This window comes from Anopheles coustani, chromosome 2, assembly GCF_943734705.1.
Source record: "Anopheles coustani chromosome 2, idAnoCousDA_361_x.2, whole genome shotgun sequence".
Lineage (NCBI taxonomy): Eukaryota > Metazoa > Arthropoda > Insecta > Diptera > Culicidae > Anopheles > Anopheles coustani.
Genome location: NC_071289.1, coordinates 9,401,138 through 9,420,012, shown reverse-complemented (window position 1 = coordinate 9,420,012; position 18,875 = coordinate 9,401,138). Strand labels below are relative to the sequence as shown.

The 18,875-nt window shown below is 44.2% G+C and overlaps 1 protein-coding gene across 1 annotated transcript in view; it reads left to right on the top strand.

Moving 5' to 3' along the window:
- The window catches only part of LOC131266275 (dual 3',5'-cyclic-AMP and -GMP phosphodiesterase 11-like), a 52,372-nt gene that overhangs the window by 24,074 nt on the left and 9,423 nt on the right, over window positions 1-18,875 (top strand). Inside the window, exons 3-6 of the mRNA XM_058268721.1 lie at window positions 11,293-11,866; window positions 14,223-14,454; window positions 14,543-14,685; window positions 17,336-17,486. Coding sequence (XP_058124704.1) covers window positions 11,331-11,866; window positions 14,223-14,454; window positions 14,543-14,685; window positions 17,336-17,486 — 1,062 coding nt within the window. The 5' untranslated portion in view covers window positions 11,293-11,330. The remainder of the gene's footprint in view (window positions 1-11,292; window positions 11,867-14,222; window positions 14,455-14,542; window positions 14,686-17,335; window positions 17,487-18,875) is intronic.

Below are 18,875 nucleotides of genomic sequence, written 5' to 3'. Positions count from 1 at the left end.
TTGTCACCTACAATTCTGAAGTATCCTGATTTCCAAAAAGAGTTCATTATCACCACAGATGCTTCAGATGCAGCGTGTGGGGCCATACTTTCGCAAGTCTATCACGAAGACGACCACCCAGTGGCATTCGCTTCTAAAAGTTTCACCAAGGGTGAAAGAAATAAGCCTACCATTGAAAAGGAGTTGACTGCCATACATTGGGCGGTCAACTACTTTAAACCATACGTTTATGGGCGGAAATTCAAGATTCGCACCGATCATAGACCCCTAGTCTTCCTATTTAACATGAAAAATCCTACGTCAAAACTAACTCGCATGAGGCTAGATCTCGAGGAGTTTGATTTTGAAATAGAATACGTTCCGGGAAAAAACAACGTAGGAGCAGATGCCCTGTCAAGAATTACTTTTACATCCGAGCAGCTGAAATCTTTAAAACAAAATCAAAGTGATGGTCCTGAAAATCAAACATTAATAGTGAAAACACGATCAATGACTAGAACCAATAATGATGAGGAAATCCCAGTGCCAATGACGGCACATCTTGAAAAGAAATATACCAATACTCCATCATTTTGGCAAACTGAGAATCCCTCAGAAGTTGACAAGCTACTAAAAATACAAACTAATATGCACAAAGGTTTTACAAAACTTTCACTGTGTAATCATAATTACAACAAAGAATTAGGCAATGCCGTTATTCCAAATAACCAAAATGGAAGTCAGGCGATCGAGCTTGCTCTTCTAGAAATATGCTCAATAGCGAAAAGATTTAATAGAAATAAAGTTGCCATCTCTCTAAACGACGAAATATTCAATAACTATGCGTATGAAACCATAAAGGAAATCGCTAATAGAGCCATTTCCGGTTGTGAAATTATCGCGTTTATTCCACCCAAGTGGATTACAAAAAGAGAAGAGATTAATGAAATCCTAAGAACTTATCACATGCTACCTTCAGGGGGGCATGTAGGCCAATATCGACTTTATTTAAAAATTAGAGCAAACTACAAGTGGAAAAACATGAAAGAGGAAATTAAAAGTTTTGTAAGAAATTGTCAAAGGTGCAAGACAAGCAAAACTCTCAGACACACTAAAGAAAAAACAGTGGTAACAACAACCCCAGCTAAGCCATTCGAAGTTATTTCAATTGATACGGTTGGTCCATTGCCAAGGACGGTAAATAACAACAGATACATTATAACGGTCCAATGTGACTTGACAAAATATATAATACAGATACCAACCAGCAATAAAGAGGCGAGCACCATATCCAAGGCACTTGTAGAAAATGTAGTATTGAAATATGGAAAATTCGTGGAATTTAGATCTGATCAGGGGTTGGAATACAATAATCAAATATTGAAAAAAATAAGTGAGTTATTGAAAATCAAGCAGACATTTGCGACTGCCTACCACCCTCAAACCATGGGAGCGCTTGAACGAAACCATAGAGCTCTCAATGAGTACCTACGAGCATTTACAAACGAGCATGGGGACGATTGGGACGACTGGGTAAAATATTATGAATTTACATACAATACCACTAACCATACCGATACCGGTTACACTCCATTCGAACTAGTTTTTGGAAGAAAAGCTAATTTACCACAAGATATGCTAAAAAAAATAGAACCTGTGTACAACCACCATGAATACTATAATGAAATGAAGTACAAGCTACAAAAATCGAATGAAGTGGCGCGGAGAAATCTAGTTGAGCGAAAAGAAAATCGAAAGGAAACAGAAAATCAGAAGATCAATCCACTTAAAGTAAAGCTAGGAGACCTGGTATATTTAAAAAACGAAAACAAAAGAAAACTAGACCCATTATATATAGGTCCATATATAATTACGAATATCGATAACCCAAACTGTACTATAAAAAATAAAGTAACAAATAAAACTAGCGTAGTACATAAGAATAGGTTAATTAAATGATGAAAATTCTACGCAAGAGCATAATTTTCATCTATAAAAGGGGGGAGGTGTAGCGCCTTTATGTAGGCACTAAGCAAATGTATAGTTTATAGTTATAGGAATTAAAGTTATAGGAATTATAGTACTAGTAACTAGTGTTAGTGATAGGAATTTATAGTTATAGGAATTATAGTTAGATACTAGTGTTAGTGATAGGAATAGATATAAAAGGACAGGGGCAAAGAGGCAAAAAGGATCATTCGCGAGTCAACCAAAACTGAAGCAAAAGCGCGTTACGAAAGATCCAAGAAGTTACTAATAAATAACTACTTAAACTAAAGCCACTAAAGTTTAGTTCGAACGTCACGATACGAAGACGTCAGTATATAAAGAAAAATAAAGATTTGGAAGAACACCACAACTCATCTTGTCAGTGTTCCCGTCGCCACACACACACGTAGGCGGAGCCGATGTGCCGATGTTTGCTGATGGAATTGCCTCCTCCCCACAAGCTTTCCACCCTTAGAATGCCTCTCTCTGTCTTTTGGCTGCAATGTTTTATGCTCGATGCGCCGCACGCTGAAAAGCCGCCAATTCGTTTCGGCGTGTGTTCGGCGCTGCCGGAGACATCATCATTTGAAGATTAATTATCCCACGAATGCACGTGGAGTTGAGCGGGGGGTTGCGGTTCTTTACACCACTCTTCACTCGCTGTTCTTTTCCGTGTCATTGTTTCGAAGGGCCGCCCGCCAAATCGAAAGGAAAAATTAACTTTTGTCTCCCTTTCCTTTTGCTTCCTTTCTGGTTGAAGTTTTATATGAGAAAATGGTTCCATTTGCTCGACTCTTAAGCGCGTTTCTGTGTCAGCTCACAACTGTCTGATGTGCTTCCCGTTACGACTTCATTTGTTCGTCGACATTTTCTCTTTACCACGCTGGTGTTAAAAAGCTTCCTGCAAGATAACTCTATCGTTGCCAAAGCCCCCTTTTTTCCGAGCCACGCCATGCAAGCAGGGAAAAGGATTCCTTACCAGCAAGAGGCAATGAAGCGTGCGATCGAATGATTGATTTATTGTTGGCTATAAATAATCCGCCGAGCTCGTTTGCAGTGCATTCACTTTCAGGAAGAACATTTTCTTCTTGACTTGATGTCAGATGTTGAAGAAAAAAGTAAGCTCGATAAAGTACCTTCCGTAAGGATAAAGCCCTAATAGATACTTGGAAACATTGGTTGGTTTCGCCCACACGAAAAAAACCTTCATCTTTTTTCATTGCTCAGTTGTAATAAGTATTGTTTTTCTCACTACTTAATAACTATCAGTTGCCACGAAACAGCTTCCATTTGCTAATTTACTTTTGGTTCCTAATAACTTCCACTCTGTGTCACTGAAATACGGCCCAACTTCACTTTATCATAAGTTCCGTTCCGTTTTCATCCCTTTTGCCATGTTTGACCTCTTGATTAGCGCATTGGTGGCAATAAAAACTAAACTTTTCCCTTTTGCCTTCATCATCGCGATTGCTAATAGTTGGGCGGAAAAGCGGGCGAGAAGAAAGCTTTCAACTTCCTAAGCAAGCTTTCATCTCCAGTACAAACGATACATCGCTCAACTTCACCGGAAGCCATCATCGAGATTGATGAAATTAGTTTTTCCTAGCGTGCAGTTTTGTTTCCCTTTTTGGTGATTTTCCTAGTCGGATAGGATGAACACATTTATCATAGGATTCGGTTGTTCGCCATGGAAACAAAATACATACACCCTAATGTTCATCATCACTATCGGTATCTTCAACATCATCATCATCATCATCATCATCGCCGCAGACATGTCGGTAGAATTTTCCGCCAACTCCAATCAGTGGCGATGAGTGTTCGAATGGAAATCCTATCGTCGTTCCGGGTGGATCACTTCATTCCTTTTCCCAAAAAAAAAAAAAATGGTTTTCTGAATGTGATCATTTTCCTTCGGTCAAGTTGTGTTGCGGCCACCATAACATGTGCCTTTTGCAATACAAGGTTTCCCCGGGGGGAATGTGACCACATGTTCTACATTGCATTGTTTGTGAAAATGGGTAAAAAATGGAACAAACAAAACACGCCAAATTGAGAAAAACTGTCACTCGTCGTCTGTGGTGTGACCAAGCTCCACGTTCTGGTTCGTTATTGTCCAACGACATTAAGAAGAAATGCAAACGGCGGGTGAAAAACAAACACCTATTCGCTATATTCCGAACGACGGGAATGTCCGCCGGTGGCTGGTGTCCTTGCTAGCGTCCAGGAAAAGCTCATGCTTTACTCCGATTCGGGTACGGTTGATGGGAAGAAGAAGGAGATGCCTTTGTGCTGCCAACACCGCAAACAGGATGATGATCGTGAACGATTTTGTGGTCACTGCAACAACACTGTGAGTGACAAAGAGGACACTTTTCCCGAGGCCTGACCGTGTCTGGCGATGCATCCCGATTTTCTGCAAGCGCCCGTTTGGCTTCGCTTTCGTTTTCCCTGGAAATGATTTCGCGGCAGGGAAATAGGTACGCGTCGGAGGCGGAAGGAAAAGCGTCGAAATAACACAACATCGCAATCTGGTGGCAAATTAGCAACACCCATGTCACACGCAGCACGTGCTGTATATTTGCTCAACCAGTGGGTTGGTGATTTTTTTTTCTTTTCCATCTCCTAGTTTTTCCCCACGCTTTTCCCATATGGTGGCACTATCTGTAATCCCGTTGGCGTAATTCGTCACCATACTGCCCGGTTTTCCACTCGACGTACGGGCGGCGTATGGATGTGAAAATTGTTGCCATAGCGCTATGGGGCATTATTGATGGCATCCCCTCCCCCCTTCCTCCCCCACGATGTCGCAGACGACTTCCTCCCACCGGGTGGAGGAGGCCGCACGGTGATTGGATGTGATGTTTAGCAGACCAACTAATGCCGCGCCAGACGGCCACGAGTCGCTGGCACCGATGACCTATCGATTGGCGACACTCATTCGGAGCTGCTCTTCATTAGTGCCATGCATTTTTTTTTTCACTCCCCCTCCACCCACAATAATGTAAATATGTTACGGATAAACAATATTTGCTCGGGATATTTAAATCAATCGATAAGCTTATGGAGCTTATGTGTCTTTAAAACCACTGGGTAGGGTGGGGTTGACCAACAGGAGGTTTTTTAAACAGAATGCGTTGATTTGGTAGTATAATTTAGTGATTTTCTGCTCAACATTTGCATAAGCATTAGAATGTAAAACATGACTTCAATAAACTAGAGTAGACCGGTCAATAGATTCACGAATTAACACTTCATTGAACTGTATTCTTTATAAAACCCCACTTACAAAAACATTTACCAGTAGATATGAATATTCTAATTTCTTCAAATCAGGCTAGTTGTTTTTTTTTCAATTATCTTTTTTAAGAAAAACATGTGTAAAATTTTAAAAAATGAATTATGTTTTGCAACAGTTAATTAAAATTTTATTCAACTGTATTGCAAGAAAACCCGATTTGTAAATAATCGTACAAGTTGATAAGAAAATAATCAATTTCCTCTAAACAAATAACGATACTACAGCGATTTCAATAATTTCCTTTAAGAAAAATAGTTACTACTACAAATTTCGACAAGTTCATGCTAAAAAAGGCGCTCGGTATGATTAAAACCCTCGCCTTTTAATGAAATGAGACTTTCGTTTCGACTTTCGTAATGAAATCGTTTGATGTTGGTTCATTTTCAAACTCCTATGTGCCCCGTTTAGCACTTACCCCTTGACCTCGGAAACCTTTGACCGGAACCAGTGGCTCGGCTTGTCATCCGAAACCCATTCGAGCGAATTGATTTTTCCGCTCGCCATTCGATTGAGCTCGATTGCCTTAACTGATTATGACAGTCCAAAAGGATCCGTGTATCTTGGGTTGTTTGGGGGAGAGGGCTAGGGGACACGCATAAAAGCGGCCTGCTCGAACGTCTGTAAGCTTTTCCGTGAATTAAACATTCCATCCACTGGCTCCGGTTGGCGTTGGTGGTGGTCGCACTGGTTAAGTGCATGAAGTTGAGGAAGTGAGAAAAAAGCTGACAGTGTCGGTGGTGGAGGGCTTAGTGGCGATGCAAAGCGAGCGACCACCCGCGCGATCGATCGATTGGCATCGCGCGGCAATCACTTAAGGGGCATTTCACTTTCAAAACTCGCATCCTCACATTCGCATGCGAACCGCATTCGTCCGCCATGCTGGCGTCTTCGGCCATGTTCGCCATCCTCGAAGGTTGTCTTACGAGCGCACGCTCTCGTCGCGTCGGACGTGTTCCGTTTCCGTTCCGTGACTCCCCTTCCCTCTCCCCCAGCAGGCGACAGGCAAGTGTGGCCGGCCGTGCGGAATACTAATGAATGAAACGCTGGCCCGAGATCATCGCGCCCAACGCCACCCAGCGCAATAGTTGCCGATTGCTATAAAAGCTCTAATGTTCCCGGCCCATGGATCCCATTTGCCGAAGTGTGGCCCACCATTAGGCGGCGCCGTGGCCGTGTTGGTGTTTTGTTGTTCGCTTTTGCATGTCACACATTTTGGATCGTCTGTCATAAATTGAAAATTTAATCGTCCACTTCCCTTTGCCGGGGGTGATGCAATAATAACTAATGGCCCATCCCCTCAGGTAATCCATGGCGAACCGAATGGGATGGAGGCGTTAATTTATTTTCTTCACCCTCGAGTGTCTTTCGTTCGGCTAGCAAATAAAAATAAGTCTTCGCTCCGCCAAGACTCTTTGGGTTCTTGGGCGACCTTCGCACCGGTCCTGCGCACCGTTTTCGCCCGTGAGCCACCAGGCGTCTCCATTAAACTTTCCATCATCCGGGTAGAACCGGGGCGGAAAAATGGCCATCGCGTGCCGGCACACCATCAATCGTCGCGATCGCTGCCGACCCTTGACAGGACGCTCGCCGGGTTATTTACCGTATAAGAAGTGCCCCGTCGTGCGTTTCGGCGGCGAAGAAACTTCACCGCGAAGTGCATTTGCAGACGCTGGGAAACTGTTGGAAACTTAGAATAGAAAAGTAGAAAAGAGTCCAATTTCAAGTATACGAGGGAAAAGCGACCAAAAAACAGCCAACAACAGGAATGATTGACAAGATAAGTGTAAAAGATGGCAGAAGGAATGGAAAGCGATAGTTCATTCATGGCACTCTATCATTCTGAAACGATCATACTTTCTGGACATGCAACAAAAGGATCACTTAAGGACGTTTCTTAGCTAGTCATTCAAATCAATAATCGTTTCTACAATTTATCATTCACATTCAGTAAATAAGTTAATTAAACATCGTTTTCGATAGTAGCTACAAGAAATGCAATTCATTGGAAGTGAACAGTGTTATTTCAGTTCCAGGTGTTTTTTTCTTCTTTATTATATTACGAGAATGTCATAACTTATCAATGACATATTTAAAGAGTTACAACACAGTTGTTTAGAAGAGTTTTGGGGTTAAATTATTTCAGCATTCGTAGTCATAATTGATTTTCAATCAACTACTTCCTTGGAAATTAATAAGTATCAAATTTGGTCGATCATCTAAAATCATTTTAAATCAATAATTTGTTATATTATCATCAAGGAAAACAACTTGTGTATCAGATAAACATTTATAAATCTTTCGATTGTGTGAAGCATGTTCGTTGCTCTAATATTGCCTTCTGCAAGACGATTTACCGGTTCATTCGATTGATTTTCTCAATAATCATTTATTTTAATGGTCTCACGTTCTTTTTCCACACCTGAACCACAAGGATGTGTTTGTCCTAAGTACTTTATTTTCAATCAGCGGGCGAAGCTTTTAAGTACAGCTAATGTAACGAAGTACTTCCCCAGACTTGGTTGACGTTTTAAATTTTATTTATCCATTTCAATATCGATGGGATTATGCTACAGGGGAAACTTCCTTTAGCCATTGACAATACTTTCGCTGGAGTTTTCGAAGTGTTTTTTCCTTGACATTCATGCTCGCACGCACGCACACACGCACTCACCTTTTATCAGCCGAATGATAATCAAAAGAACATTAATCGATGCTTGAACGGCAACAACATATCACCAAGGTGTTTACGGGGCGTTGTGTTTATTTTATGTTATTTTTTTTCCCCCTCCTCCGTGCTTCTCCTCGTCGACAGGCTTGCAAAAGCTGCGCAAAGTTAAATTGAGATTACGGTCCGAACGGACAAACGACGTCGTGTTAGTTCTTTCTTTTCCTTTCCCTCGTGCCTTGTGAAAAGACAAACATTGACGGGGAAAAGTCCCGTCAGCAGCAGAACACTCTGTGTGTTTGTGTGTGTGTGTACCAGCCGAAACGAAATTGAACGTGTGTAGAGAACGATAAAGCTCAACCGTGCCGTGCCAGCCACCAACCGCCCTGTTACCACCCGTTACCACCCCGTTTTCCCATGACCAGTCGAATGTGTAAGTAAAATGAAGTGCTATTGCTTCCGCACTGCGCCGAACTGTGTTTCCGAATATCGTCGTTGTCATCGTCGGGGTGGTGGTGGTGGTGGTGGTGGCGCTGTGGGAAAACCATCCTGCGAGTCATCATCGGGCGGCAGAAGTAGCGGGAACCGGCAGCGGCGGCGGACCCTGCGTCCCGGTTGTTGCGTTTATTGGAAAATAGTGCCGGAAACGGAGCAAACTTCCTGCGATCGGCGCCATAAAGGGCCCTGATGGGCCAGAGTGCTAGCATGTGTCGTTTCAATGGTTGTCGTTACAAGAGAAACAAGCAAGGTAATTTCCGCTAATCTGTACCCCTTACACCAGCCGCGAGCTCCTTTCCCTTTCCCTCCATTCTTTTCCCAAAGGCCAAACACACGACCCTGGTGGTGTCCCTGAGGGTTGTGTTCCGGTTCACTTTTCGGTGATGATAAAAAGGAAAAACCACCAACCGTACAAATGCCGTGCAATTTCTTGCAAGTCAACACACACAGCGGGAGCGCAAAGTTTATGAACTTTGCTCGGCGAAAAACGATCATAAATTATACTTTAGTTAGGGTTTCCACCTACACCTGCATTTTGGTTGGAGCCCACGTTTGCGGGAGACTAATTTGTTGGCATTTTTCCATCGCCCGCGTGGGACGAACAAGAAAGCTACCCGAAGGATAAACACGCCACAATATTTCTCGCTTACTGTTACACCGAGCATCCGATTTCCTCAAGTCGGGTGAAAATATTCCAACGCAATCGCGAATCGTGGCTTCGATTACGTCCAATAAATTGCTGTTTGCGTTACGGTCGGTTTTTGGTGAAGTTATGATTTGGTTATCGAGTCAGAACCGCTTTCCCAAAATCGGTGTGCCGGCGTCGCCAAAAGTCAAACGGTATCATATCACCCGGAGAAACGTTGACAGGTGGTTGGTCTACTCGGGAAACACCAAACCACCACTAGCCGACCATTGTTCGCTGGAAATTGATGAGAAGACATTCTATCGTTACATTTCCATTCGATTGATCTTACTTCACGGTTCATTTTCCGGCCGGGCTCGCTTCCGAACGGCCTGTTATGCAAATTCACCGGAAAGAAAAACATTACGAGTTCAATTTTACAAACCATCTCCGCTTACTGTCCCACCCCCCACCCACCGTTTCTCGGACGCTCACCTTACTTCACTCAAACAAATTGAAATGTCGACAGCGATGATAAGGCGCCCGGTTTTCCCGGGGTGAAGCAAGTGAATCGAGGTGGTTTGAGTTACCTGAATTGGCGGAATGGTAAGACGATCTCGAATTGACATTGGAACGGAGCAGAATAGATCAACTTTCGTACCAAACCATCAATAATTCAGCGTTTTTCACCTTTCTGGCTAAACAATACGCCGTTGGGAAGATGTGTATTTTTGTTTGGATGTTGAAAATACCCGTTAAATAAAGTTTGATACTTTATTTAAATTTTACATTGTCCATTTTGCTTCACAAAAATTAGCCTAACTATGTATTATGGGAAATTTAATATTAAATAGTGATGGCTTACAAGCTCTTTACCAAAGAATTAGTTAGACAATAGGATGATACTATTTTTGTTTGTTAAGCTGGTATCTGTTTTCGTTCTTGAGGTGTTTGTAGGGATATGGGCAATAGTTTTTCCTTTATTCTTTTAATTTTTGCTTTGAAACAAGAATTTTATATGGTTTGTTTAACAATTTATGTTGTTTTTCAAATCCCATATATGTTATCTTTTTTTTTAATTTTAAATTACACTCCTTATTTCCAAAATACAAACATTCTTAGCGTACTTTCTTTAAATAATAATTTTCTGTTATGGCTTTCCCTTTAGGCGTTGTCCTACATCAAAAAAGGCATTTACTCGCGTACGTAGATTCTTGTCTTGTCCGATATGGAGTCCATTTTCTTGGCTGTAGTCTATTCCAAAACCAGCTTATGCAAAGCACAGAAACATTCAATGCGAGATCGTAGATTTAACTTACTAATAGAAGAGAGAAGAGGAAACACAGAAGAACCTCCTTGATAACAGCCCGCAGCAGCCGGGCCCCCGTTTGCTTAGGATGTTGTGGTTGAAAACAGTCTCAGTATCGGCATGCGACCAGCAGATTTTCTTCCCCTCAGAGTTAGTCTCCTTAGTCTTGACCCACTAGGTTGCACGATGTTATCTCACGCGGGCCCATTTTAGCTTTCACTCTCGTAAACTAACGATCGTTTTGGGGAACCTCCACTAGTGTGTTCTGCTTTATGTCAAAATGTAAACATACTTCACTTTTCTCAATTTTATTAAATTATTTATCTCTCCCCCAATACTCTTTCGTTATTACTGGCCGACTTAAGTAACCTTTTAGGTCTATATATTTACCACGCGAAAAGAAAAGTATGTTTTCAATCCCCTGCCACATTTACGACCGCCACTGTACACCGTGCAGATGTTCCACGGCCGCTTTCTCCGGCGGATCGTATCGCATCGGCGGTTCACTTGCTCGAGCGCTCACGACCAGAAGAATGCAAACATTTATCATGCACATTACGCTCGAGTAGACAGCCGGAGCCATGGTGCTGGGATGGGTGGGTTTGTGGTGTGTGTGTGTGTGGGAAGGCTTATCAGCATTATTACGGTACGGTAAATTCTTCTGCCCATCGTTGGCTGGTTCTTCCTTGGAGGGCGCAAGATGAAAGACGCGAAGGACATGAGTGAATGAGTGAGTGAATGGGTGAATACGGGAGGAAAAAGGCTGAGATTTCTTCTTCTACGACACTGCAAATCGCTTAATCAAGTTAGGTGTAGTGTGTGTAGGGTTCTTCACTTTTTAAAATTACGTACGTGTGTGTTTGTTTCCCTTTTACACCGTTTTTCATTGTTTCGCTTTCTTCACTTTCTCTTGTCTGCTTTTGTAGGACTGCACTTGCGCAGCATAGAGGAGCCCCAAAGCAGGATGCCCACCGAGCAGGGGGGCACAGTGGGGCTCGATACTACGTTGGGCTCTCGTTCTGGTGTCCCCCTGCCGCTACAGCTAGCACCGCACAGCAACCACCACAGCAACAACCACCACCAGCACCATCACCATTTCCATCACCATCCGCAGGCGGGCCAACAGCAGCAGCAGCAACAGCAACAGCAGCAGCCCGTCCAGCACCTCCACCACCTGCACCACCACTACGCGGGCGGAGGGGCCGGAGGCAGTGGCGGTAGCGGATGCAGCGGCGCCACCGGCTACGATGCCGAGTTCGCGCGCATGGAATCGTGGCTGGACGAGAACCCGGAGTTCGTGCAGGACTACTTCATCCGCAAGGCGACGCGCCACATGGTGGACGGGTGGCTCGTGTCCCACGCCACCCCGGTGACCTCGGGCGGTTCGGCCAACAGCAACAGCAACAGCGGCAACAGCACCAGCGTCGACTCGCCCACCCACGGTCCGCCGAACCAGCCGAGCTCGTCGCGTGCCGGTTCCGGCGCCACCACTCCCGTCAGGTAGGGTCAGCGGGTCAACGGGACACAACAACAGGGCCCCCAATTAGTCACCAGTCAGCTGGCTGATGTCGCACCCACCCACACCTTTGGGTACCGACTCACTTCCAGCCGGAACGGAACGTCCATTCGCCGTATGTGTGCCTTATCAAACTCGTTTGAAGCCCACCTCATATCAACCCTGACCTTCGTCGGTCGGACACCCTCCCATCGCTCCCGACGACGACCCGCTGCGAAGGGTTAGGTATCAATTTGTGCCCTCGCTCGCTGGTGGTGTGGACTTAACCTCAAATGTGCAATCTACCCTTCCGAGAGCTGCCGGAGGTGGCGCTACACCAGGTGTAATGGAACACGGCTCGGGACTCGGGTCCGTCGGGTCTTATGAATATTCATCAGCAGCGCAGCAACAATCCCGGGCGATAAGCGCAAAGGACGAGACGTACCGCCGTCGGTAGCGCTCATATACGCTCAGGGACGACGTTCCCTTTTCGGTAGACACAAAGGTTTTATCCCACAACCGCGCGCGGTTCACTCTAAACGATGCTGCTCGTCGGAACAATGGGGCACACGGAAAACCTACCGAAATTACGTTTACGCACGGCCGTTGTGTTTGTGTGTGTGCGTTTGGTGGTTTACCTTTTTCGCGAAGGCTAGGTTATGCTCGTAAGTGAAAAATCCGCCGGAACATACGGGTTTTGTTATTTTTTTTTTTTTTTTGTAGACCCGAATACAACGACGGAAGCACAATGTGGCATGCTCTTTTGTTCAGATTGCGGTCGCCTATTTGTTCCGGTAACCGACCATTTTCATGATGAGTTTGCTGTGCTTCTATTAAACCTTTGCCAAAACATAAGGGTACACGACTAAGAATAGCGAAACTAACCGAAAACTGTAGGCCAGAAGACATACATTTAAAATGAACACGATACTAAAAGAGAGGCTTTAATGAAGACCTTAGATAAATATGTCGAGCATTAGGAAGAAATGGTAGTTAATGTAATTTTTTGAACATTAAACCCGTTGTACTAATAACTTACAAATAAGAATTATTGTTGCGTATTCTTGGTCAGTTATTTTTGAAGGACAGTTTTACCTAATTCATTTCCACCGTCAAACTCGCCCAGACAAATTTTTTTCAATCGAATCAAAAGGAAGAGCAGGAAAATTAGGTACATTCTGTCGGTTGGTACAAGCAATTAGCTCGAGGTACAATAACTTACCCTTTATCAACCTGCTCCGATCGATGCTGCAGTCCGGTGTCACATCGGCAACCATCACTCCTAGCCTGTAAACGGCCACACCTGGACCTACCTGCTGCTTCGGGCGCTTGTGCGATCCTTGTACACGCAACATTTTTTGTTTTTTTTTTCTAAAGGTAGATAAACCAAACCGAAGAAGAAAAACTACCTCCTTTTGCGGTAAGCCAAAGGGTAGGAAAACTCCGACCCAGTTTGGGTAAAAACCCGGTTGCCACAAGCGATGCTTTCACCTTCGATAAAGGTTAATTGAAATTTGACGGCCTCCTCCAGTCGGTCGGTCGGAGGAAAATGGTGGGGAGGGGGTGGGGGGGTTGGCTCGCTGCCAACAGGCCAATTACGAGCTGGTGTAGCAAGAAAAGTTTTCCTTTCCTTTTTTTCTGTCCGACTGCACCACCCTTCCCGCGCGTTGCGGTCGAGTCGAATCCAAAAATATCATTTTCCCTTTAACGAAAAAAGCGGCAAAACACACACAAAAAAAAACCACCCCCTAATTGCATCAGAATGGGAAAATGTATTGAACAGGCTCGTTGCAGATATGGTACACGATCGATGGGAAGCTTTTATAACCTCTTTTTGTTTGGGGCTATTTCGTTCTGTTGCGTTCCGAGCGAAAAACCCGACGCTTGTTATCCACGATGTGTACGCCGTGGGTGCCGTCGTGTCGTCGTTGAGCTTTGATGTTAATATACAAGGCCGAGATAAAGGCGTACCAGAGAGATCCACATCCACGGTTTGTAGCTGCAAGCATTTACAAAGTTAATTACTCTACGTAACAGAGTTTACAATCAAATTATCCGATTTTTTATCAAATGGTAACGGGGCATACTTTTTCTAAATTCAATTTTCTGTAGGTTGAAGCATCTACATATTTTTAAACAAATTATGTGTGACAACAACGATTCGATAAGTTTTGTATAAAGGTGCTTTTTGAGGCATACTCTTGGGCTGTTCAATTCTTTGACATTAGTTCACTACTCAATATTGTATAAATTCTCATTATGCACTTTTCAAGTGACAAATACAATTTGTAATGCCCATTAAAATTATACGTTTTTAGTTTTATCCAAGCTAACGTTCTATCTATTCTTCTTCGTTTTCAGAAAAATATCCGCCCATGAGTTCGAGCGCGGCGGTTTGCTTAAGCCCATCGTCAACACAATCGACGGCACGCCGACCTTCCTGAGCATAAGCCCGCAAAATGAGTCCGCCAACTCCGGGATGGTGCAGTGCTGCCCGAACGGGGTCGCCTACTGCGGGGCCAACCTGCGGCCACTCCGTCTTTCGCGCAACGAACTCAAGCAGCTGGATGAGCGTGAGCTTATATTCGAGCTGGTAAGAATGGTTTTTCAAAACGTTGATCGTGTGGCATTGAACTGAACCGGTTTCTTTTTCTTCTTTACTTTCCGGCACACCCCCGCAGGTGAAGGATATCTGCAACGATCTGGATGTGCGCTCGCTGTGCCACAAGATTCTTCAAAATGTGTCAATTCTGCTGAACGCCGACCGTGGCTCGCTGTTTCTGGTGCAGGGCAAGAGCACCTGCGGTGGCGATAATACCAAAAAGTGAGTACTTCCCGAGATGCCCGAGATGGTAGTACTCTAACTGGGAAAAAACGAAAAGCAGAACGAAAAGCACCGATCCTTTAAATTGCACAAATAACATATTCATCGTTCGGTGAGACACGATCCCCATACTCACAACGGATGAACGATTGGAACAACATTCGTTGTTCGTGGCACCGCTTGTAAAAGCTCACCTCTAAAGCCATGCTTTACGCAAATGGGGCTCAAGTGATAGCGAGCTGTCCTCATCACGAACACCCTGGCACGTGCACACCAGGATACAAATAACGGCCCGACGAAGGAGTGCGTGGTGGTTCTATTTTTGATTTGACACACACCCAAACGCCGCCGATTGTGGATGCGGTAAGGATTTTTTATCAATTAGGGTGCGGATTATGTTTCCATCATTTGGACCGAGCGCCTTACGTCAGGAAGAGAGACCAAAACACGACGACCTCGTTATTTCGCGCACAACACTCCGAACAAGTGCACGGCACAGGAGTTCGTGTGGGATTTGGACTCATTTCTCGGGAAGAATAACTTACCGGTGGAGGTGTTTGTGTAAACACATTTCTTCCGTGCGGCTGGGACTCGAATTTATTTTCATAAAGTCTTATAATTGAAGGCAGAAAAGTCGTATCATTTGACACCACGTGACAAGTGAAATGCCGGGTCACGGTGGGTTTATATTTTCTTTTGGCAAAATGTGTCTCCTTTCTGCTCCATCATCCATCCATCCAACTTTCAACTTTTCGAAAAGTTCGAGCTGGATGCTTTCCAAGTAAAAATAAATCAAAATCTTTTGCTCCTTTCCCAGACACCTTGGATGAAAACAATGATAATTTCTGCGCAATTTCAAATGATCCTTTACGTTACTGCCTACTTTGTTTTTTTGTCCTTCGTCTAAGTTGCTGTGACTTATGTTTATGAAATCGTTTCGAGTAAACTGCCTTTCCCCAAAAGGTTCGTTACCATGTTTTCCATTTGATTATTACTCTCTTGTCGGTAGCACAAATCAGGTTCTCCGATATTTGATTTCCCCCGTATCCACGTAACCATGCTGCAATCTGTGTGCGCCTAGAAATGGTACGCAACACACCACTCGACCAGTATTCTTTTCATTAGCCCGTCTGCTCGTGCCCCCTAGCATCAAAGAAGCGATGACATTCCTTTCGAATCGACCTTTTTTCTTTCTTGTTCGCTCGCTTCTAACCAACCACCCACTCCGTCGTCGGAACATGCTTGAGCTGGTTCCGTTCCGTAAGGTATGTGTCTGGGGTTGTTTTTTTTCTTGTGTTCCACCAGCAGCAACAGTAGAGATCCTTTCAACAAAACACACAAACAATCCATCACGACGTGCCAGCGATGATGTGATGTGATGAACCTTTCGCGTACCATCAAGTACCATTCACTAATGAAAATATATTCAGAGAGAATTTTTTTCCTATTACTTGTTCCTTCCTCATACACACACACACACATACGCACGCGCGCGTCATCTTGACGCGTGTGGTGTTTGTGCTTATGCATACGGCCGAGAACAACAGACATGATTGTCCTGTATTGTCTATGATTCTGCGGATCGTGAGCGGGATGCTTTTCCCTTTTTTTTTAACTCTGGAATGTCCTTGGACTGGTGATGGATCCTTTTTTACTTTTGTTTGCTGTTTTTCTCTTCGTGTGCTTATTTTTTGCTTGCGAACATTGCTGCAACAATACGTTTGGGGGTAGTCACTGAAGTTTGCGCCACTCCAAAAATTCTCTGCCATCCGAGCGACGCTCGGGATAGGTCGTCCTCCCCGTTGGTTTTACTTTTTTTCATGCTTTTGTTGATTATAATTAATGAGCTGCTGTTGGCAGCGTAAGTAATCAATTTTCATTTCGCTAGCGCATCGGCCAGCGCCATACAGCCTGGGACTCCTCGTTGCAGGCATGTGTGCGACCTGCTGGTCGGACGCGGAGAAGGACTTTAAATCCGGTCCGGGGGCTGTGGTACGTGATCCCTGGTTTTCCTTCGCCCTCCTTCCCCGCCAAGCCTTAGAATGTGGTCTGTATTATTTCCTAGACACTGCGCGACAATCCACCACCCTTGTGTGCGTGTTTTTGTTGTTAAGCCTGTGGTGTATCCGCGAAAGGAACCGTATGCCGCGGTAAAGACATATTTTATTCATAACGGATGCTACCTCCCGCCGCGAATGAATTCTTCGGAAGTTTTGTTGCGAGCATAATAAATTGCCCATAAACCTTCGGCGGGAATAGCTCCACCACCGGACCGGGACCGGGCGGTTCAAATGGTCCCATCGGGGTCTGAAAATTTATCGGTAGACAACAACATTTACTCACACACACACACTTATACTACAAGGACTTTCAATTTCCTGAATATCAAACAGCGATGATAGGAAGGATCGCTCATAATTTATCAACTCCCGGAGAATTTGGTGGCCTTTCGGATCAACTCCTGTGGTTGGTTTTTGGAAGCAGCGAACGCAGAAGTTGGTTCTTCCAATATCTACCCTGCCCTGGACCGATGCCGTTCGGGGTAGATCCCATTTGCCGATTGCGCGGATCAAACGCGTCATACGACGGACGAACTCTGAACACGCTGGATTCATCGAACCGCTGTCTCTTTCTCTGTCTCTCTTTGCAGATGCTTAGTGTCCAAACTGTTCGACGTGTGCTCCAACAGTACGCTTGCGGAGATGGAGCAGCAGGACGAGGTGAAGGTGGCCTGGGGGACGGGCATCGCCGGACACGTGGCCGAAAGCGGAGAACCTGTAAATATACCGGATGCTTACCAGGTGAGTTCATGCCGTGCGTGTGTGTCTGTGTGTGGTTGGAACCCAGGGACGGAGGAAGTTAGTCCGATTGAGTGTTTATTATGCCGTTTGTTGAATAATTGATGGGCCACCCCGGGGTTCCATGCTGCCGAAAAAGCCGTACCCTTTGGGGCTCGCTACCGTTGGGTTTGCAAAGCCGTACCTGTTGATTCGGCATGGAGCTAGGTTTGTTTGCTGGCCGCTGGCGAAATCCCACTCTTGCGGTCCGCCAGCTGCCGGGCACACACCGTTCCGTACGATGGGAAATTCATTTTCCCTGCTGGTCTCAATTAGAATTAATTCTCTCAACTTCGAGCGAACAGCCATCCTCGCCACCGAATGGTGATGAAATTTATGGTGGGAAAGGACATGCCGTACAGGTTAACCGGCTGGAGAACGGTTGTCGTGTAGCACTTACTGGTGGGGCTCGTGTGGGATGGAACTATAAATACGTTATGGCGCTGATTGAATGCCGAATCATCAACGACGAGTATCTGTTAAACAATAAATAAGGGGACTCATCAACATCGATCAAAATGATTTCGTTTGCCGTTAGTCTTGTAGGGCTTTTGGCGTACGCTAAGTGTAAGAAATAATAAGAATGTTTGCAAAGATTTTAATTTACTAAACTATTTTTCAAGTTGCGTTAAAAATATTTAGATAAATCTGATTACACTGGAAAGGTTATTGTATAAGGTATTACAAAAAATAGCAAAAGAGTAGAAAAAGTGCCGCTGGCCCAACAAGAAAGTTATTCCTGAACGGCTACTGTTTTGTCCATAAAAGCTTCGTACCATTTCAATTCCGAGGCCTCGTGCAAATCGTGATAATTTAAACGGTACTCTAACGAGGCATAACTACTAGTTTTCGAAATGGAAGGATTTATTCGACATGTTTAAGTTTATTTTATTTATAAAAAAAAATCCTCACAACTGTTCATTCCTACACATTTACGTAGGACGTCGTTTACGATGCAAGAACCGATTGCGCTCATAGTTCGACACAATAATCATTTCAGTGCAGCTAGATTTATTGGAATACTGATACGCACACATTAGAAGTAATTTTATCAAATTTACTGAAAAAAATTGAACTTTACTGTACAAAGATACCCCGATGATTTATTGCCGAATTTAGTGTACTAATAACCATCCTGAATCAACAATCAAACAAGTATAGTATCCAATTCTGACTAAGAGGATTTTCAAATGTTTACATTGAAGTAACATGGGAGGATAAATAAAATATTCCCTTCCGGATGTATAGAATCTTCCAGGACAGCTAGCAGGAAAAATCTTCACTTTAGAGAGAAGCTTCATCGTATGATAAAGAGGGAGTAGAACTCTAAACTGCAAACAACTATATTTAATG